The sequence below is a fragment of the Gasterosteus aculeatus genome, chromosome 6 (genome assembly GCF_964276395.1).
Source record: "Gasterosteus aculeatus chromosome 6, fGasAcu3.hap1.1, whole genome shotgun sequence".
Taxonomy (NCBI): Eukaryota; Metazoa; Chordata; class Actinopteri; order Perciformes; family Gasterosteidae; genus Gasterosteus; species Gasterosteus aculeatus.
In genome coordinates, this window is record NC_135693.1 from 4452328 (window position 1) to 4475496 (window position 23169).

A 23169-nucleotide genomic window follows, 5' to 3' on the forward strand; every position below is an offset into this window, starting at 1 on the left:
GGAACAGAATAGAGATACAAATACTTCTAAACAGCCTTTTACTTAGTGACACTATGCACAAACTTCTCCGACTACAACTGCAACTGACATTCAGATTCCTTTACACTTTAACATTTCGACTAACTCGAGTTCCTTCATCTTTTAACTTTAAAACAGTCTTTCGTGGCTTACACATTGAGTGGCATTTCCGCAGCATTCATCTCCGCACTCTTTCACGAGCCAGCATCTCAGCGGCAGATGGGAAATAAACTTGAAAGCAAATTTGCAAATGTTTCCACTTATTAAAAGTCTTTTCACATCTTCAACTCCCACATAACAACACATATCAAGATGTGGTTACAGTGTGCGATTTTCTGTGCACACATTTTCTCCGGTCGAAGTGACCGAAGATGCTTGTTAGGTTACCTTACAGAGGGTCATACCCTTCTTTCCCGGCTTCTTGGCAGTCTCTTTATTTTCCAGCGTAACAAACCTCGCCCATTTGGCACCAACACAGGCTGAAATAAATCAGTGATATTCAAACATCTCTAGAACTCAGGGCAGTAAAGCCTTCTTTCCAAGCCCCTTCATGTAGTGAGTATTTTAGCGTCACTGCGTGGTAATTACAGACCTCGTACCTAAAAAGACTTATGAGCAGCCACAGTTATATATCAGGGTCATGTTCAAACGGCTGTGTCTTGCAGCATTATGGAATTATAAAATAGCCAACCGGTCTAGGCCTCTAGTGTTGACCAAAAGCGGTCCACCAAAGCACTGGCACATGTCTCGTGTGTGGCGTCCACCAGGACTAACAGCTTGTGACAGTGCCAGGAGAGAGTGTGTGTGTGTGTGTGGCTATGTGAGAGCACATTAATTCCGAGGGGAAGCATGCCTAATGTGGGAAAGAAACATTCAATCAGATGGGGCCACTAGCCAGCGTCAGTGTTCCCTTCTTGGACAATTAGCCTGTCAGTCCATCATAATTTGTTCTCTTCAACCCTGGTGGTTTAAAGTTGAGAGACTCTCTCTCTGTCCTGTATTATTGGGATTGGGTGCAGGCAGACAGGGCAGGTAGTCTGGGGTCAAGTTGACATTTTACAGTCTGTGGTTGGCAGCATGCTGCTGTGTTTCTAGGGGAGTTCCTGAGTCATCCGATACCTTCTTAGTGTTAACCAGATACAACATTTATACGTCTAGATTGTTTTTGGGAGCGGACACTGTAACCAGGGTGTGTGTTAAATGTGAAGTCGGTTACATAGCCGCGTTAAACTAGCCGGCCTTTATGCTGAGCCGAAGACCCGCCCTGTAGACACCATGGTTGAGGGAGAGAGCCAATCAGTGCTTTCTTCTGCCGGTTCATATATCCCTCATCCCTCATATATACCGGTCGCTCGGCCCACTTCATCAGGTCTCCAGTCAGGCATGTATCTCGTGCATGTTTTGGCCTGCCTGCACCAGCTAGAGGAATCGTGAGATTTTATTCTTCCCGAAATCCTTCCACCAGTGGATAAAGGGTTGTGTTGAATAATTAGTATGCAAAGGAAAGCCACAAAATCCAAGCCAGGATTATACAACTCATTTATTTGGCTTAATCAAAAGTAACAATTATAATATTAAAAGAAAATCAAACAAAGCTACAAACATTACAGACAAAAACATTTTGGGGCTTTTTGAAGCCCCAGAATAAAAAACAAAACAATAAAATGTTTGTGGATAAAATAGAAGCAGCTGACAACCAAAATCACTTAACATTTAAAGGACAACATGCTTAAATCTAAACCCGCGTCAGGAGAGCCGTCGCCTGTGTGTAGCATCCTCACCGCTAACATCAGCTACTTAACAATTCAGGATAGAAAAAACTCACAGCGATTCATTACATTCAAGAGGACGGTGCCTGAAGAGGGGGGAGGGAGGGGGGGGATTACTCAATGAACAAGATGTAAATGAGATAAGTGATGAATGAGGCCGATGGGTGAATGGACACATGCAGCGACAGTGAGCTTTTGCAGAGCGAAGCAGCGGTGAGACGTCAGGGAGCGGCGGCAGACAGTCAGGAAGACACACGGACGTCCGTGAAGAGAAGCAGACTGGAGGGGTGGGGGGGGGGGGGTCTGCGTATTCACGGACGCATTCAAAAAGGTGGGGTGCACGGCGCTCTACGTTTAGGCGCGGTACAGCAGGATCCTCTCGGCACAGTCCTGGCCCACCAGGTCGGCGTACTGCTGCACCTCGGCCTCGTCGCTGGAGCCTTTGCGCTTGCGGGAGTAGGCTGCGTAAGGCATCACGGCCCGCCGGTACAGCACCAGGGCCCGGCCCACCTCCTTCAGCACCCGGGCGTCTCCTGGACACGTCAAGCACAATTCACATTGGGTTATTTTAAGGTTGACCTCTTAGTGACTTGGCAATAATAAAAAGCATTGTGGTAAAAAGTTGACGTGTCACGAATGAGAGAATTCAAAGAGTCTCTGATGAAGGTGCAACAACGGTGACTGAACATCCAAACTGTTCAACCAAGTGAACAGCAAGCTCCGGCTTGCTCCTCAGGAAGGAGGAGCGCTCGTTATAAACACAAAGCCCCGAGGCTCATTGGCGCCAACCAACCCCCCCCCCATCTCCAAAAATACTTTATATACATTATATATTTATTAGCCTCATTTCCCTGCTCAGTAATGCCTGAACCCCCGAGTCTGCTCTCCCTGCTCAAAAAACTGCTGATGCACACAACTGAGGAATGCTTGATATACACTTTTAAACTAAGAAAAAGCAGCAGTTCAGTTCATGAGGAAAATGTGGGTTTCAAAAGGATGCAAACATGTTATGTAACTTAACTGTCATTTGGGTCCATGAAGAATTAACGAGTCAAACTTCCTCAAGAACTCGAGCAGCCCTCAGCACTGCCTCTCTGAGCGCCATGTGCCGCATTTCTCCATCGCTGCCCACTTGCAGAGTCATGCAGAGGTACATTTGTTTACTGAAACGGGGGCCCCGCTCTGAAGCCCCACTGTCCCCTTGTGATGATCTAGATCAGATCACTACGGAGAGGATGTGGCTTTGAGATGCTCTCTTAACCTTCGCACTAACACAGCCTGGGCCTTATCTCGCTCTTTCCCTCCAACTCGAGGCAATCCAAACATCCGCTCCACATATAAACATCTTCCAGTGCTTGTTCACTCACTCCCGTCCTCCACCAGTGACCCCCTCCCCCCGCTTTGAGTGTCTCCAGACCCCGTTCCCGCCAGGCCCACCGGACGTTCAGTGACACGCTGCTCTGAGGTCACGGCTCCTCGGGGTCGCGGGAGGGAAGAGGAGTGCCGAGGGTCGGTGAGGGAGTGAGAGGGTCAGAGTCGAGGCTGAGGGCCCAGACACCTCGCCACGCTCCCCCTCTCTCTTCCCATCCATCTCAAACTGTCACAACACTTGCTTAACACCGGGCGACCGTCAAAGGCAGGCCGCCGGGTTACGACCGGCTCCTGTGACCCAATGTCGCCCGTCCCAAACGGCGCTTGCGTCTGAAAAGGAAAAAGGCCTAAATGACGGAGCGACCAGAAGACCTGGGTTCAAGCTCCGGGGTCAGCACCCCCGCGTCCAGCTGACTCTGAATCCCTGCAGCTCTGTGTAAGTTCCTCTGGATTTTAAAGGATATTATTACCATTATTGTTATTTAAAATGAGGGTGAAGTAAAGTGCAGGAGATCTGGGAGAATCAAAAATAAAGAAACAAAAACTACCTCCCGCATTACAACAAGAAGCAGAGAGAAGTGATATCACCCCCCCTCCCACACACCAGCACGAGTAGGCTGAGTAGCAGGAAGCCTTCTGAAGAGCAGAGCAAAGTACCTCTGACAGTCGACAAGATATGAAAGTGTAAACTGGAGCAGCCAGAGAGCTCAGGGGAGAAGGCAGAGGGCGGCTAACGTCTCTCTGCATGGATGAAAGCGGAGCTACAGCAGAATGTGGGTTTTCCTTTGATGGGGGTGGTGGGGGGGGTGTCCTTACTCCTCTCCCCCTCAAGCAAACACTAGCTTGTGGCTGTGTGAGAGACAGCACACATGCTGTGTAGAATGTGTGTCTGTGTGGAGACGCTGTGTGTACATTTGCTGGTCGATGTGTCAGCAGCAGGCATGTAATCAACGTGAGCCGAGTGTAAACTTTGGATTAGCTGTCTTTACACACCTCATTAGGACTGCAGCTCTGTAACCTGGTCCCCCCGGTTTTCTCCTCGGCCGAGGCGAGGCCTTACTACGGCCCGACTATGAAAACTGAAATGTCTTGAACGAAGATGTTATTTTTGGATAGAGCACCCTGTCGCTGTAGAACTCCTGGTTGTATTATCAGCATGTGTGTGAACGCAACTGGAGATGTACTGAGTAATTGCTATTTTGGACAGGACAAACTACTACTAGACTTCAAGGAGGAGAGAAAAAATACGTACATTCCTACAATCCAAACCTCCTCCCTACCAAGCTATGTAAAATATCTCACAGTAGTCCATTCATCTTAACTGTGGTGATAAGGTGACATTTCAGGAGCTGTAGCCTAAATGTGGATAACTTGGATTAAGGACACTTTCCGTTGAATGAAGGAAAGAGAAGCGAGACACCCTTGTAAGGAAAGCACTGTGAGCAAAGAGGCCCAGAGTGGAAAATATCTTCACAACACACTAAGGAGTGCGATTTTATCTATGGATATTTATTCAGACTCAAGGCGATTCAAGGTATTGATCATGTGACGTTAAGAAAAGATACAAACATGTATAGACAATAAAAGGCCGGAGAGCGAACCATCAAGACAGCAAAGCCTCAACTAAAATAAAATGTCAGAACTCCTCCAGGACCATCAGTCCACGCAAGAGACACGGACACACACAGACACACACACGGACACACACACACACACACACACTCGCTGGCCAGTCTGCGCGGAGACCTGCGAGGCTGTAGGTGGAGATACTGAGCCTTGGGTGGAGGCAGTGGCTCCAGGTGGATATGAAGCTGCCCCCTGGTCACCGGTCGCTTGTGCCCATTCTGGGATTAGTGGTGTGACTGACATGTGAGACCTACGCGGTTTATGACGACCCGGTAAAGGGCCGTCCCACCAACGGTGTTTGAAATGCCCCCCTCATATTTACAATGTTTACTGAGGGAATAAATCGAGTTAGATGCAGGGTCGTTTTCTCATAGCCTTCCATACAATCTGACTTCTTTTAGCAATCAGATGAGTTGCCCCCCCCCCCCCCCGATGCCAGGGAGAGCGTTTCTCCTTGAAGTTCATCATTTGAGCTGGGGTTTTTAAGTCTCTACATGGCAGAAGTCCAGGTATGACCTCACTTCTGTAAACTCTTACTGCCTTTCACCAGAATCACATATCCTTCTTTCCTCCTCCCCCCTGTCAATCTGTCTCTCATTGTATTATACTTCTCTCTCTTCTAGTGCCAGCAGACAAGCACCAGCCTCCCTCCCTTTCACTTCAAAGCTCTATGAAAATCATTCACGTTTCCCCACTCTCTTCCCTTCCAGTTTTCCATCTCTTCGCAGTCATCTAAGTATTCTAGTCTACTTGACGTCCCATATTACTGTCCATCAGTGTCTCTTTGCTGTCCGGTGCCCGTTTACCGATGCAGATTAATGTGAGAGCTAACGGAAGACTGCAGGCTACTGCACCACTCGGGTTACAAAAACGTGCATAACCCATATTGTGTATGTGCGTGCCTTTAAATCCATGCACCATGTGCACTAACACCAACAAGCTGCAGCCATGTCTTATCAAACAGTATGTGTACAGTGACACTTATTTAACTGCAATGGACCATGACAGTCTACACAAGGTGTGCAGGGCCACAAGATGCAAACTCTGGGAACTCTTGGTTCTTGGTTTGGTTTTTGTGGGAGCTGCAGAAATTTCACTGCATATTCCCTATAAAACCATCGAGAGCAGAGAAAGGCTGATTCCATACGGCAGAGTAAACAGAGGTTGATTAAAAGAGAACTAGGAGGATGGAAAATGACTCCATCTAATCTCTCTAGATACGCATGTATGCAAGAACAAAAAAAAATCCCTTCCAAAACTCTCCTCTGAAACCCGCTCCATTAAACACTCCGCCTGGCCTGGTCCATCCGATGGCCGCCTGCCAGTCTCCATTACAGCAAATATCACTAATCATCTAATGGCACCATGGTCCCTTTTTAGAACGACAACACAGTGCAGCACCACAGTGAAGCAGGTTCATGGAGCGCAGTGTGGCAGGTCAGCAAGCTGCGTGGTTCATGGAAGCGCTAGAGTGCCACGTGGTCCTACCTGCTTCGGGGTCCTGGTTAAACCGAGCGTAGCGGGAGTTCTCCAGCTGGGGTATGCATTGCTCTATTGAGACCCAGGCATAGGTTTCTGGGCACAGGAGGTCTGAAGGCCGGTACTGTCCCTGGGGAGACAAAAGGGACAGAGAGGGGGAGAAAAAGCGTGTTAGGCCTCCTGCTGGAAAATCCACTCATTGGGAAATGTTCTGCCCGGGAAGAATGTCAAACTGGCTTTCGACATTTTTTTATAAAATGACAGAATTTCCTTAATTTTTCGATGTCGCCATGAATCCCTTAATATATATATTGTTTAATACAACAGGCAGATGGCAACATTATTTAGCAGTGGTAGCGCCAGTAGTCGTGCGAGCGGTTCAGTCCACTTACAGCTTCCTCGGTCGAGCACAGCCCCACACACACTACGCCAGTAACCCTCCAGGGTTAAAAGGTCGTGACAAGTTGTAAACTGACCTGTGGGTCAGGATCCGGGGGGAGACCTAGATCAAGCTCTGCTCTGTTTAAGTTATTTTGTTTGAGTTTCTGTGTCAGGAGTTTTATGCTGTCCGCTGAGCACAGGAAATGTAAACACACCAGCATATTGTAACGTGTGCTTGTGAAATGGGTACAAGTCTGTATTTGACCTAACATTTTGGATGGAAAGTAAACCAAGCTGAACAAAAACAGCTGCAGGGTACACAGGGGCGGTTGAATGAACTGAAAAGTAAAAGGCTCCATTATCAGAGACCTGTGTTCCATCAGAAGCCACCAAACAAACACAAGCAGCGGAGATAACTCCGTATACGCGCGGGCTCCATCTCAACACACACGATAATGTCCATTTGTTTTAGCGGCATTAAACTGGAGGGCAACGACTCCAACATTTCAAGAACGCACAGTATTTATACGCAACAGATAAAAATGTGCAGTAGGGAGACGTCAGGAGGAACTCTAAAAGAGAGGAAAGGCCAACTCGGGCTCCCTCAACCAGAGCCATCTGTTAGTTTGGCCTCTTACATGCGGAGTAGGACGCCATGAGTAGGAACCCCGCTGGACATTTCCCTCCTCATCCTCAGCCGCCCATAGACAAGTCAAACATATTCCTAAACTCACACACTCAGGCCGAAACTGATGCACAGGTTGAGACCGTAAAAAGGCAATTCGGATGGGAGGCGAAAGACAACAACGTGCTTTAAGTGCATCTGCTAACAGACGGGTGGCGGTGGAATGCTAAGAGTCTGTAGCGCTGATGCTAACCCTCCTGCGACCGTCAGTGCAGTCGGCTCAACACTCGCACACTCCGCCACACCTCTGTGGACTCCTTCAACACTGCGGTGGGACACGGCCCGTTCCAAGCTGCACACAGACACACACACACATACACACCACACAGGAAGGTGCGGACGGAGTAGCAAGAGTGAGAGCGACAGGAGAAGAATGACAACAAGAGAGGACAGACCTTTGGGAACACCACTAGTCCATGCGGTCGTGTTCTTGTGTTGCACTTTGTTTCTTTTACAAAGTGGGTTCCCGAAAGCGCACATCAGCTCACAGCGGACAATTATATTACCGGTTCTTTGTTGTGAAGCTTCAACCCGAGAGAAAAACAGCTATTGGCGGTCTGGACGGAGGAGAGAGAAAATGAGAGACGAGAGGAAGGAAAAGCCTGGTTTGCCTTTCAGCTTCTTCGCTTTATTGGACTGAAAGTAAAGACTGAGCTTACCGCCGACTTTCCTCATGTCCCCTCTCATTTGCTTCCCTCCCCAGGTTGCCTTGAAGGCCCCTTAATTCACAGCCCCCCCGGCAACTTCTCCTGGCTCTTCCTCAGGGTCAGCTTGCTCACAGCATCCGTCACGCTACCGGACGGTAACCTACGACTTAAAGCAGAGGACGGAGTAATGTTTTCCTGGAACTTGCGTCCTCGAGAGAGCCGACTTATGCGAGGAGTTTAATGTCTGCGAGTGAAAGGGCCTATTTTTACAAACCCATGTTCCTGAGAGGCCGTTACCTCAGCGAGTGTCCCGAAAAGGCTACAGGAAGTGATGGTTGGTGTGTGTGACAATACACATGCTTTTTAAAAGGTTAGTTCGCTACACGACCGATCAAAGGTTGAGGGTTTCCCAGACGGAGGATATATTTTAGTTTTTGGTCCTCTCTTCGTGCACTCCGCTCCTCCCTCTCTAAGTGCTCAAGACCTCCATCACGAACCAATCCGTCACCATCCCTCAGTCCTTCCCTCGCTTCTGTGCTCGCCTGCTCAGACGGATGTGGAGGTTTTGCCGATGACTGACGACCCCTGAAAGGCTCGTTTAGAGAAACGAAAAAGGAGACAGGGATGAAAAAAGGCGAAGAAAGAAGGAAACATGTCGAAACTGCAGCGGGACAGACTTGGCTGCTGCCGGAGGTGTGAGAAATGAGAGGAAGATTGGACGGATCACGGGTGCGACGAGAGAAAAGGGGAGGTGCAGGTGGTATTTAACGTCACGGTGAAAAGGGGCCGGTGAGAACTGATGGAAGTGATCGGACCGAGGGGCCCCAGGACGGAGAGAAGATGCGGGATGAAGAGGAAGGAAGCTGGGAAAGAGGGCCTGACAAGGGGCGGAGCCAAGTGGACGCGAGACGGAGACCACGGAGAAAACTGACAGATTAGAAAAAAAAAAAGAAGAAAAAAAAGAGCTGCAATTCATTGGCGCCACACAAACAAAATGGAGACAGTCACAAGTCAGGGAATGCACTGTTAATTAATGCGCTGAGGTCAGCGGTCAGAGGGAGGCCATCCTCTACGGTGCACGTCTCCCCCGGAGCAGGGAAATCACTCCACGTCCACATTTGAATAACAAGCTGCCCCCCCGAGTGAACCTCATTCATCAAAAGTAAATAAATGCACATCTCAACTTGGGCTTGACATGTAGTTACACAATACTGTGTAGATCCATTATCGCGCCGAGCTCCATGCGGGACACAGCATCACTCACTCTTTTCATGCCAAACACACACAAGTGAACTTAATTACCAACGCGACCACTCAAACGCATAACTGTCCCCTTGTTCCTCTTCTTCGTTGTCCACCCCCCCTGTTCTGTCTTCTTCTCTTACACACTTCTTCTCTTGCACAAGGTAGGTTGCGTTGCCCCATGACCGTACCTATGATTTATAAGAAAAGCAATTAATCAGACACGTAAATGGAATCCTGGTGAAAACCTACACCGATTTGGCCTTCTGCTTCTAACGCTTCGTCTCGCCCGACCAGCAGTTTGTTATGTGCCGCGTTAAGGAGGCTTTCATCAAGTGAGACTCTATTGTGGCTGATGGAGTCTCACTTGACGAAAGCCAGGTTGTCCCAAATGTTAAGTGAGAAGTTGAAAAATGTATCATTCAAACTTTGGATGTTTTGCGGCTGTGTTTGAACGTCTCACTCAGAACACTTAGGTGATGGGTTTTATGCTGCTGGTAATCACAACGTGAGTTTGTGAGGAGCAAACAAGAGGATGACCCCTGACCTCAGTGAGAGCTGGATTGGCTACTAAAGCGAATCAGACAGATTTGAGGATTTCTGCAGCCATCATCTTTCCACTCTGTGTTACAAGAGCTGAAAACCAAACACTATGGATTCATCTAAAAATGAATCAGCAATTCGTTTGAGGATCCATGAATCATTTAATTCAAAATATCTGTCAAATGTGAGGATTGGACGTCCTCAATTATTGTACATTTCAATATCTTTTTTCAGAAAATAAAAAGGGGATTTCACAACCTCTACCTGGGTGTTGGGACCCATTGTGACATTACATTGACCGAGCAATAAACTATTCATTTGAGAAAACAGGAAATCAATGAGGGCCAGCAGAATTAATAACAGCTTAAAGCAAAGTATGTAGTTCAATCAGAGCCATTTTCCAATGAGTACTGTATTGATCAAGAGAAGTGAGTGCCGTGGTCTCTGTGGAACATGATGCATTGTGCTGCCAGCGCCAAGTTTTGCAGAAGCACTCATTCAGTCGTTTTTTACACTGAAAAATACACAAAAATAAAACACCCTCCCACTACTCCTGATTGCCTTAATGTGTCATAAAACGCCCTTTACATAAAGTGAACAGAAACTAAATAAAAGCTCACCAAACTCATCTTGATTGTAGACTGCTGCAATTCCAACAATCAGAAACTCTTGCATGGTTAAAATAAATCCCTCCATCTTCAAACCGCTTACCCTGCACACAGGGTCACGGGGGGGCTGCAGTCTATCCCAGCCAACTTCGGGCGAGAGGTTAAAATAAATCATGCATCGTAAATAATCCTGGTCCGTATTGTCCTTTGCGCTCTTCATTTCGGATGCTATTCTGTGTTCAGAATGTAACTAGTTTGCGGTGAAAGTGAAAAAACGAATAAGGACGCTTTTGAAAGCTGCTGAAGCTGAAGTGCTACTTCCTTCTCGATTTCCCTTTAAAACACTAAATGAATGTTCAAACAATTATTCCTCAGCTTATGTCGTGTGTGCCTTTGCGTTGTGCGACTTATGACAATTTTATTTCATTATTAATGCCGATACCATGTGTTAATACGAGGGAGATCTACACTATCACACCTCGCATTAAAGGCCCTTTTTAAGGATCGGATCATTGCACTGCAGCGTCGTGCTTCAAAGTGACCCTTTCAGGCTCGCTGGAAGAAAGACCAGAAGACAGGAGGTGGACTGGGTGTGCTAGTAAGAGGGGCTCCCTGCCTCCATCTTTGATACTTTACACCCACATCTGCTGCTGATTTCCTGCCCATATCTTCCCCTGGCTGAGGTGTGCCTTCACGTGTGTGTGTGTGTGTGTGTGTGTGTGTGTGTGTGTGTGTGTGTGTGTGTGTGTGTGCAGGATGTCTTAATGCAGTCTCAACGAAGGCATGAAGTGATGCAGTAATCTGCTGGTCAACTGACGAGACAGTGATGTCAGGCTGGTCGCAAAACAGATGAGCTCACCAATGTCAGACTGCGGCCTGTTTGCTCTGCGCAAAAGACATCCAAAAATAACAGCCTGATTTATAGGAGGTTCAACACAATAGTGAATGGGAGGCAGAGACGAGCACATTTAACCTGAACAGACAACATCTGAGGTCTCCTTGCGGTACTTTATGCAGCTGGTTGTCACTCAGGGCAAGGCTGAACTCTCTGGGTATACAAAGGGGCCTAGTGTGACCCGGAGCCGAGCAGACCCAACCAGCACTCTGACCCGGGGTCACGCTCATCCAATCAAAGTTTAAACAAAACAACAAGCCGGGGCCCTGATCCCGACATCAGTACACTGTCAAACGTACAGCTCTCACAATGCACCCCTTCTATCACATGGAGCCGCTTGGAACGCAAACTTTCTACCTAGACAAGGGGGCACGGCTGCTGATGGACACACGTAAACAGCGCCGCATACACAAACACACACGCAGCTACACAAACAACACCAAATGACGAAGCAGGCGGGACGAGAGGGACAGCGCCATTGAAAGACATGTCCAAACAAGCCGTGATGCAGAGCAGGCCGCGAGGGACACACTTCCCCCCCCCACACACACACACACACACACACACACACACACACAGTCCGTGACTACATGCACACGCAGTTGTGTATGTGAGTGCATCTACGTTTTGGGAGGGATTTACGCTAACTGCTGCTGTTTAAACACTTTTCGCCCCCCCCCCCGCTCAACACATTAACACGGGACCACCTTTAAATAAAGCTTGTGGGCTTTGGTAGGTCTCCCCGCCTCGGGCCCCTAGACTACCCGCGCAATCCCCTCAATCCACCCCAGTCTGCCCCAGCACTCCCAGGCCCGGCTATGCGTCATGGCTTCACGGATGACAGGTTAATGAGGAGAAAATATTTTTACAGGATCACATTTCTACGGAGCCCCGAGAAACCAACGCAGCGCTTTTACGGGCATCAGCTCGCAGGCTGGCCACTTTCCTCTCTTTATCTCCTCAGGTCTTTACGAGCAGGCGAGCTGTTACGGCCGTCTGACGCAGACCACAGCTTAACCCCCCCCCCCCCCCCCCCCTAAACTTCTGACTGCAAGGCCCCTCTGCCACACACGAGAGTGTCTCACTCGATCGGTCCAGCACTGCTCATCTGTCTGCATTCCCTTTGCCAAAAAGAAAGCAGGCGTTTCAGACAAGGCAGCTGCTGCAGGTTGGAAAATAAATAGTGGGGAAGTTAATGGCAAAGCAAACACCTCATCGCTGGCAGCCAACGGGCTCTGGAGCTCCTCCACATGACACCATCTCCAAACTCTCATTTTCGCCCTTGTGACCTTCACACCTTCCCCTCTCCTCCTGCCACCCGCACCCCCTCCCACCCAACTCCGTCCTTCTGCACTCAGTGAGACTGAATAGTCTGACCTGACCTAATGAGCTCATGACCCCCCCCCCCTGCTGTCAGCACTCCTCCGAGGGGAAGCCAAGCAGTGGCTGCCCCGACACGGCAGCCTGTGAATCATTTGTTAAAAACACAACCGTGGCAGCACACACGATGATGAGGTATAAAAGAGCAACGAACATATCAAAACATTCAACAAATGTTTCTGCTGAGAGGTGCACTGTTGGTGGTCTCCTGTTGAGCTAAATCAAACAGAAATGTTTCTGTCAAAAGGTTTCTCCAAAGAAGGAGGGGTGGGGGGGGGGGGGGGGTGTTAAGCTTATAACAGACAGTGAAAATGGGCCTGGCTGACTTTTGATCTTATTTTGATGGGAGCAGGTTTTCTAACTCGAGGGCTGTTGTTGCTGGCAGAACTAAAGAAATATTTGAAAGCAGAGCAGAGACGAAAAGCAAAGAAAAAAGATATGTATATTACAGTGAACAAACGAGCCCATTAGGTTCAACATGGAGCACTCAGCAACAGCAGCTTCATACCACCTCCAAGCAAACAGTCGCGCGTAAACAAATATGCATGTTTCATCTTTGAATGAAATCACTCCGTCAATCTATGATCCGGACCAGCATGGTGGCTGCGTTCTTAAACAGTCGCTGAAAGACAAACTGACACCCCCAAAAAATAGACAGAAAGAGAAATGGGGGTGGGGGGGGGGGGCTGGACTGTGCCTGGACCTGCAGGGCCTGTGAAGCGTAAACCCACCGCTCCACACGGCCGTCCACCGTAAACCTTTTTCAATCCCAGAGAGACGAGAGACCAAAACGTCAGCGCGTACTGAAGAGGACGTGCGTACGCAGAGATGGGGGCTGCGTGGGGAACGCCCCCCCCCGCTTGCCTCCAACTCACTCGCTGTCAGTCCGAATCTGCCCAGATGCACCGCAAGCGACGGGCAGAAATGTGGGGTCCCACACGTCCACACACAGCATGAATGCGTGTCAGTGACGAGCATGCGGGGTCCTGCGAGCGGTGGCTCGACGCCTCTGAGCGAGTCGCGACCTGCAGCGGCTCACCTGGAGAAGACAGATTCATTACATCATTACACGCTGCGACAATTCACAAAGACGAGCCTTGTTTCCCTCTTGGACCCGCTATTCAGGTTTCGATTAATCTGATATTAAATCAGTCCTTTTTGTTGTTAACTTGAAGCTCACGTGCGTCTCGTGAAAAGGTTTACGTGCCTGAGCTGGGAGGCCATTTGTCATGTCGAATGAGAGTTAAACTCATGCAGCAGGTGACGGGAAAAAACCTGCAGCCACACACTGATTAGGAAAAACATGCCTGAAGCTAACATACTCTTCCACACAGTGACTGACACCTGGACGGATTCATTTCAGCTCCACCGAATCCTAAAGCCGTGTGCTAAACTGCGGGCTGTTGCTAGAGAACTGACCGCCTCTCCGACAGTGTTTGTTGTTTGTGAGCGAGGAGGAGTTTCTTTGAAAGGGAACGGAGGTGCAGCTGCCGCAGAAAGGACCCTCTGAGAGGCAGTGAAGTGCCGCCGGGAAACAAGCGATCCTTTTCATCCTGCCTCCTTTTCTCATTTGGCACACATTTTGTGACTCCTTTTTTTCCTCTCTCTCTTCATATGTCCGTCTTCCTCCTTTCACTTATTTCGGTCAATCCTTCTTTCTTGCCCTATGTGGAAAATGCAATGGTTTCCTGGGATGGAGAACGAGACATTCTTTCACTGTGAACAATATCATCAAGAGCAGGAGCCACTTCATGTAACTACCTGGCTATTCCGTGTGTGTGTGTGTGTGCGTGCACGTATGCAAGTGCTTGATCTGTTAAAACCAGCTACTGCACATTGGTAAAGGGAAGTGGGTGATCGCGCCGGGTATCATCATGAAAGTCTGCTTATTCAGTACTTTCAAAAGATAACCGACAAGATCTCACATATGCACACAGCTCTGCAAAGAAACGGAAAATCACTACAGCATTAAAACCCCGCTCAGTCCAAAATGAAAAGTGGATATGTATCAAATGAAAGCTAATGACACTCTGGATATGTTCTGCAAGCTGATGAAGCTGGATGGTGGAGTTATTGGGAGGACAAGGGAGTCAAACATGGTGAGAAAAAGCAAGTGAGGGGTCAGGCTGACCAAGAAAATGAATCACAGTTAAATATAGTTGCATCCGGACGGGTTTACTGCAAAATATCTAGATGGTTCCAGAGTTGTAATGAGCATGCAGTGACAGGTTTCTCTTGCCATGAAAGCCTGGAGAAATGTGCACGCACCGTGCCGCAGTAGACTTCCAGTGATCCTTCCTATTGGACCACAGTCCGTACAAGTGTACTGCTGGCCGCTCCAGCTTGTTATCTGCAGCGAGCACCGTAAGCAACAACAGTCTCAGTTACTGCAGATGACTTTTAGCTGCCCATGAGGACAAAGTGAAAACAAAAAACGGGTGGCAGGAGAGCCAAGACCTTTGGTCTCATTTAGCCTCCAACTGCTTTACCTTCTGCTCGCTACAGCTCAACATCAGAGGGCCAAAGGAGCAGGGACAGGAGCCAGGGGCAGGATGTCACGTCTAACCCGGAGCCCGGCAGCCAAACCAGCAAGGCTCTGTGGGAAGCTCCGTCCCAGCTCCGAGAACAAAGGTGAGGGTCTGACACTGGCTAGGCGGCCCCCTGCTCCTGGCCGGACTCCAAGTCTTCTAGGACCCTTTAAGGCGGCACTACAGGACCATGGCCAGCCTTTGGCACTGCGAAGACCCTTTAAAGCCATCGCTCATGGAGCGGTTCCCCAGGGCACGCGGGATGTGACTTGGCAGAAAGAACCCCCCCCCCCCCCCCCCACCCCCCCAAAAAAACCCTGAAAAAGGAACACAGATGCAAGCGAGTCCGGTCTTGGACAGTGGCCCCCAAATCCCCAACACAAGGTAGGTACAAAGAACAGGACAACAGTGACAAAATAACCTTCCTACTACTATTATAAAGTCTCAATGCCTTCCATTATGCTGCCTGTGTCACTTACATAAACAATACACCTCTATTACTACTGAGAAAGTCGTTTTAAGTGCAGTTCACGTCTACCTCACTAACGCAGACCAGTGACTAAACTGATCAACTCCCATTGGGATGTTAAGCTTTGCTGTTAATGCGGAAATGAAGAAAATTAAAATATCCAAATCGGTCACCATCTCGTAAGGACTGTGGGCTACATTACAATAATCAAACATCAATTTAGAAAAGGTTGGATACTCCACGCAAGTACATTTGAGTGACATGACAGAGGGTCATAAATAAAACCTGATAGCCGTCACACAACCAAACCATTACCTCGCAGTCAGAAACAGTCAACTCAACTTTTCTATTAGCTAACTGATCGCATTAAAACATAAAAATGCAAAACTATGCAGTCAGAGTTCAGCCCCTTAATGAGTGGTATGACAAGCAGACCTTCAATACATTACTCAAGTACATTAATCAGAATGTGGGTGCGACGTGCGCTGAAGGCTAAAATGGCAGCAATGCATTTGACATGAATCCGCATTAGTGTGAAGGGATGGGCAGGGCGAGAGAGGGAGTGGGCTTTAAGGAGGTCGGAGTGGTGTCCAGCAGGGTTCAAGTGCTGGTGTTTTGGTCTCCAAAGAGGAAACAGCAGGACTGGGATCCAGTAATCAGAAAAACCTCCGACACGATAACAGAGGAGTCTTGCTCTCCATCGGAGCGGCTTGAACAATTCCACAGTATGTCGCCGCATTAATGAAGTACTTGGGCTCATATGCAAATGGGACAATGGGGCGAGACACTTTGCATGTGGTGAGGGTGTGAGGGGAATGCGGCTCGGGTCTCTGTGGGAGGGGGAGAGCCCCAAAAGGTGGGAACCGGGCAACCTTCTCACCCTTGTTCTGTGTTCCTCCACAAGGGTAAAATAGGGAGTAGTGGGGAGGTTGTGAACGAGACACTGCAATAGCAAACACTGTATGGTGGGGTTTGGGGGAGTAAATACCAACGTGGGGGTGGGGGGGGGGGGGGGGAGGGAGGTGCTGTGGTTACAGCGTTCTCAGCTAAAACAGCGTGATCGAGATTCAACACACAAAACACGGCGACAGAGCAAAACACACTCACATGATGCACTCCATACACACACACAGACACACACACACCCAAAGCACTCTGCAGACCCCAAAACAAGTTGTAAATGGACAACAACAACAAAAAGATGTGGCACTTTGCCATAATCCCCAACAAGACAACAGTCTCCCATGAACAAGAACAATCTCTGGGAACATCTGAATGAAATGACAGTAAAATGGAGGAATTAGTAGATGGATGAGAGGAGGACGGGATGAATGGTCGATCTGGGCCAAAGGACTGCACTTAGTAGAGCTGCTTTCTTCCACCATACTTCTGAAGCTGTAGATCTTTCAGTGAGGTTTGGTGTGAATCCGAGCATGTTGGCTCCTGCGTGCATGCACATTAGGCAATTTTGTGTAAAAGTAAATCAATCACACTTACAACTATGCATGAAGACACACACGTGAGCAACACACTGTAACCTTCCTCTCAACCTTTAATGTCTTCAGCAGCCGCTCTTCCTGGCTCTTCCTCGCGCTCTTAAATTTCTATGTTTTTATCCCTCCTGTCGTGAAGTTTCCCGCACGTGAATCTGCTGTTTGCAAATGCAATTCTGTAGAATATATTTGATTGAAAAGCATTTGCACATCATCGCGATGGATACAGCAGAACAATGGATCCCTGATATAAAGTGTTAAACACATTGTTAAAGGTTTATTTTTAAGGTTAAGCCCCCGGCTGCACATCTAATCTACCATATACTGAAAGTTCTTAATAAGTTTCATTGAGCTTGAAGAAGCAGAGAACTGAAAAATGAGCAACTAGAACAGGTGTGGAAAGGAGAGAGAGGAGCACTTGGATCGGCCCCTGTTGGGACTTTGGCAGCTATAATAACAAAAGTAAAAGAGGGAAAAGTGATGGGCCGGAAACCTACATTATGCTAAATTAATCAGGGGAAAAAAGAACTTCCTCACAGTCTAGGGAGGAGGTGGAAAGACAGGAAGAGATGCAGGTAAGTAGCGTGGGAGAGGGATTGACATGGGAGATACTTGTCATTCCGATGTTCCTATAAAACAGCAGAACTTTACAGCTTTATTGTCCGTCCTCCACGCAAAATAACGGTCCACTAGAGGACAGTTACTTTGACTATCTCTCACCAACCGAGGGACGCCGTGGAAGCGAGGCGCCGTGTGAAACATTTACACTCCAAAAGAAAAACGATACATCATTGTACTTCATTTAGAAGTGGTTACAACTAACATACAAGAGGAAAGAACAGTGTTGCCATCCTTTTATAGGGGAAGAAATGATCATCAGATCCCACGTTTGCATGGTACCGTACCAGTTTTGACTGGTGTGTAAAGTTCAAATTCCACTAGGACCATCGAGTGCAAGTTCAAAATCAATAGACTGAAATAATAAAAGATTAATCAAATAAAAAAGGCCTTTGTGATCAAAATCAAAAAAGCTGCAATTAAAAATGTAAATGTTTAGTTTTATTGATCTAACCAATCAGAGGGTCAGAAACATATCTGGGGGCCTCACGTGCAAGACATGTGACGCATGCTGTGGGCAAATGAAATGATCCGCGGAGCTGATCATGGAAGAGAGGACTTTCACGTCACAGGAACAGCACCTCTGGTATCTGGACGGATTTGGTGTTTAGACATGAGGACGCAGAGCGTGACCTGCTAAGGGCCAACAGTTAAAGGTTCATGAATATTCTATTCTACAACTCATTGGCGAAATAAAGTTTTATTATTTATGCATCAAATAATTTCACTTCATCGTCACATCAGGACCGGGCCCCCATGAAGATGCGGGACTTTTATTGACTGTATCCAATGTTGCTTTGGCCGTACTATGTAATGATTTAGCGCTTGTGCATATTGGATAATACAGAAGATAAGAAACTTTTAAAAAAATTTAAAAAACACTAAATCCCAAAAGTCCCTAAATACATATTGGTCTAAAAACACCAAAGCGGTGTGGAGAAAAGCACACAAAGATGGAAGATTAGATAAAAAGGGGAAAGTCCTGAGTAACAGGTTGTATGTGTCACACACAGAGAGAATGCGTACCTTATACCGCATCTTGGGACAGGAGTGGATGTAAAAGCCCAGGTAGTAGAAGGACAGCTTGGGAGACTGTTTCTGCAGCTGCCTGGTGAAAGCGATCTCCCTGCAGCAGGAAACACACACGCACAAAGGGTAATCAGCAGTTTGCAGAGCAATATACTAGACAAAGCAGAGTCAATTAGAATATACCAATTTATATTGCAATGCCTCTTAAGTGTACAACTTTAAAAAGTATTTGCAGGTTAGCATATGCATGAGGGCACTGAGAAATCACAATGGTGCTAGCAGCTGTGACAGTGCCTGAGCTGAAGGAAGTGAACACTCGCACTCAAAAAAAAAGGCAGCTTTTCTTAGTCTCATTTCATTATACAAAAACAACTGCCTTCTCTTTGTCGCCATTGAGCCCTCCAGCAGAAAAGGTGCTGGTGAAAAAGGAGAGAGCGTGTAAAATAAAGATTTAGAACTTGGAAGATTTATATGGCTTCTTCAAATACAGTAAATGTCTTGCCCGCTTTATTTTTCCCCCAATAGTTTCTCCCTTAATTGCATCCTTTCTCTGAAAGCCCATTTTCTCCTTTCCCTGTGCAGTTTCCTTCAGTATTCCATAACCAAATTCCAGCCCGGCTTTCTTCGCTCTTTTTGTTTCACTCTTCCTTCCACCCTCTGTGTTTCACCCACTAAAAGGGAAGGGGGAGACGTCTTCTTACAAAACCGAATAGAGAGAAAGAGGCCTTAAAATTAAATAGATGCACTGAAAAATAAGACACGGGACAAAGCAGGCGGGGAGGGGGAGAGACGGGGAGAGACGGGGAGAGAGAGGGAGCAGGGGGAGAATATAAAAGAGGAGGGTCAAGGAAGAGAAAGGGAGGGAGAGGAGAGGCAGCTACAGCGAGGTGCTAGAAGGTCACCCGCTTGCTGCCAGGTTCCTGGGTTCCCAGCCCCTTCCCACAAAAGCACCCGGCAGGCCTGAATTGGGGGAGAAGGGAGGTGGGTCAAGAGAGCCCATTCACAAAAAAAATAAAAAGCCCAGCACCCCCCTTCACTTGAGGCCTTAACACCCCCACCTCCACCCTCCATGGCAGCAGCTTGAGACCGCCATTATCCCCTCTTCAGCCATCTGACACTCCAGCACAAGCCAATTATCAAGCCCTCTGCTTCTGCACGGCTCCCCTCGTACTGATGTGCGCGCACACACACACACAAAACAATAGTGCTTACTGCCCACTCGCATGCATGCAAAACATTTCACCACCGAAAACTACAGGAACCAGTGTGGCCGGACCTGACTGGAAGCCCACATGGAGACGGGGAAACCAACCTAAAATGACAATGACACATGGTGTGTGTGTGTGTGTGTATAAACTATGCATTAAAAACAACTGGATGAAGCTGCGGCACAGCTGCTTTACTAAAAGCCCAAATGGGATCCCCGAAAAACATTCAACTTCAAAGTTGTGAGCCAGTTATAAAGGCATGTGAACTAAACAGCATCCAACCTGCAGCAGCCAGCATTGCAAGTCAATGACATGGCTTCAAGCTGGCCGTGTGTGTGCAGAGCCTCTTTGTATCTCAACAAATTGCACCGTTCTGCAGGTGTAATACACTTGTAAACCGTTGCTGTGGTTTGACACTGACATTAAACTTAAAAAGCACTACTTTCCTCAAACACTACGCACAATTATTTGTCACTACATAAAATATTCCTTTAAAAATATCATCACTGGAATGTTGCACAGATTTCTTTCAGATAACAGTCTTACTTATTCTAAATTAGGCAGACTGCAGACTATATGTGCACTTTGCCACTTTCCTGCAATATCAAAAATGAGTAAGAACTTGGATGAGATCAGTGGCGACACATCAGGACATCTCCATGAGAAAGTGATGGAGCTTGGACACCAGCTGCGTTTCCGACACACAGCGCCTCAGGCCCCTCATTATGTGTCTCTTTACCTCTCCTCCTCTTCCTTCTTCCTCTGGGCCCGTGGCAGAGGGAGCTAAGCTCCTGCAAGACGGTCCTCAACACCGCCCTCTCCTGTTTCTACTGCTGAATGGCACATCTACACACATACCGATGTACTGAAGCCCACAAAACACACAGTGCTGGCCTTGTTTTTGTACTTTTTAAACAAACATTTCCCCCCACAACTGTAACATCATCCAAACTCAACGTCGGCTCTCTCAGATGATCAATTAAGGACAAAGTTCTAATGTGCACTCCTCTTAAAATGGTGCACTCCTAAAATGAACGGCCCACGTTCCAATCCAGTTGGGCTTACTGTGGAGATAACATTCTAAATGTTTGCTCACGCTGTGTGTGGGGGGGGGCGGGCGCATGCACTCTGAACAGAACGTTTTGGACAGAATCGGCCAGGCAGCCCAGGGACAGTCCAGACCCGATCAAAGGCCCAAGCTCTGGTGACCCCCCCCCCCCCCCCCCCCCACACACACACACACACACACACACACACACACACACACACACACACACACACACACACACACACACACACACACACACACACACACACACACACACACACACACACACACACACACACACACACACGTGTTGTTCCAGGAGTCAGACTCTTGAAACAACAAGTTGATGACCAGGGTGTTCCTTCTGTCCGAGCAGAGCACATCTCGAACCGGCCGGCCGGCCTAATGTGCGTCGCACGCGCATGAACGCCGATGGCCGCTCGCAACTCCCACACAAACATCTGGTACTTTGAAGTCGAGATCCCAGAATTTACTCCACATCTGTGCAGATATATTTTTAAAAGCCATTCCCACATTATTGGGTTACATTTTACATGGAACCTCAGATATGTGCGCCTGTAGCGTAGGTGTTCTCCTGTTACATGTCGGCAGAGACAGCTGTCGTCAGCAGAACCACAAACGGAGCGCTGCCTCGGCCAATCAAGTGTAAAGAAAGTACAGGTACTAAGCGGGAGACAAAAAATCTTGGAGGAGGGGAAAAGATCAAGAGGCAGGGACAAAGCAGGTCAAATATAAAAAGAAGAATCGAGAGAATGGTCACCAACAAGGCGCTATTTGTAAAGACACGGTACAGTTACTGTAAATAATCTGGATACTCCTAAAGCTTGATTCCCCTCTACTTCATAGTTCTCTTTGAGCACCACTGGTGTACTTTTGGCAGGAACGGTGAGCCAGAACTGCAGCATTCTGAGCCACCAAGCAAAAACAGCAAGGATATTATCAACAAGCACGAGGAGAATCCGTGACACATCATCGCCACCATCTAATATGTCAATGGCCACTATCAAAAGAGGAAGAGGAAAAAGGTGATGACGTGGATGACGGGCGAAGTCCTGGCGACCGACCTGAGAGCAGAGTAGGAGCCCAGCGACAGCGAGGCAAAGTCCGGGTGGTAGTAAAGGTAGACTGAGGACACACACGTAGGCAGGATATCGATCACCCCCACCGCCACGATGCGCCCGTCCAGCAAGTACTGCTGGTGGAAGGAGCCGTAGCCCGCCTCGGGCCCATCGGGAGAGTGTTCTGCCTGGGGAGAAGCACAGGGAGAACCAGAGTAAAAAGGGGGGGGCTTGTGTGCCTTAGAGTTCCTATGCAAAATATATAAATCACAGCAGAGCGACATTGTGGTATTTCATGTTTTTCTACCTGTATGATGGTGTATGTATGAGGCTTTTCCCCGCTGGGCCTCACACATAATGTGTGTGTGAGGGGGGGGTGAGTACAGTAGCCTCACATTCAGCCAGCTAATGGCTCCCAAATGTGCAGAGAGCGCCGGGTGGAGTTGCGGGATGGGGGGTGGGGGCGATTGACGCCGGCTCCAGAAACACTCCAGGAGAGGACTGTTTAATAAAAAGACCCCGCATGAGCAAAATCCATTACACCAGGCGGTGGAGGAGTGTTGCTAAGCTTTCTCGCCTATATATGTGTGTCGGCTCTCTCCATGTGGCATGAAGCCCCCCCCCTCCCCCATCAATAACACTGCTTAGTATTTGACACACGGTGCGCTTCTCATCCACACGCTGGGTTTCTCAATCAAGTCTCTATACTGCTTTTATCATGGGGGCTTAAGACTAGAGGCTTGGGGTTAGGGTTAAAAGTCATAGTAAGCTGGGGGGGGGGGAGAGCGGGGGGGGGGCACTGGTAACGGGAGCCTTCTCCTTCACCGACATTCATCTGGACTCAGTTAAGCACTGCAGACGCAGCTAGTTATCACAACACGGAGAAAGCTGGCTCGCTAATCCACCGTGCCACCGGGCCCACACTCCGATCAAATTAGACCTGACCAAACAAAGACAACCCCCCCCCCCCTCCCCCCGGGATAAACCTCACTCCTCACTAGCATGCAAGATTCTCATCAGTAGGGTAAAAAATTATATCCCACTAGCTCAGGG

At 48.2% G+C, this 23169-nt stretch overlaps 1 protein-coding gene across 5 annotated transcripts in view; it reads right to left on the reverse strand.

Annotated features, from left to right (window-relative positions):
• Positions 1-1540: 1540 nt before the first annotated feature.
• Positions 1541-23169, reverse strand: part of ate1 (arginyltransferase 1) — a 41036-nt gene continuing 19407 nt past the window's right edge. For all 5 annotated transcript variants that reach the window (XR_013467931.1, XM_040178805.2, XM_040178807.2 and 2 more), the window contains 4 exons: positions 22123-22304; positions 18779-18878; positions 6273-6393; positions 1541-2320 (listed from right to left, as the gene is read on the reverse strand). Coding sequence is in view for 4 of the 5 variants with exons in the window: in XM_040178805.2 (XP_040034739.2) it covers positions 2142-2320; positions 6273-6393; positions 18779-18878; positions 22123-22304 (582 nt within the window). In the remaining variant the exon portion in view is untranslated. The remainder of the gene's footprint in view (positions 2321-6272; positions 6394-18778; positions 18879-22122; positions 22305-23169) is intronic.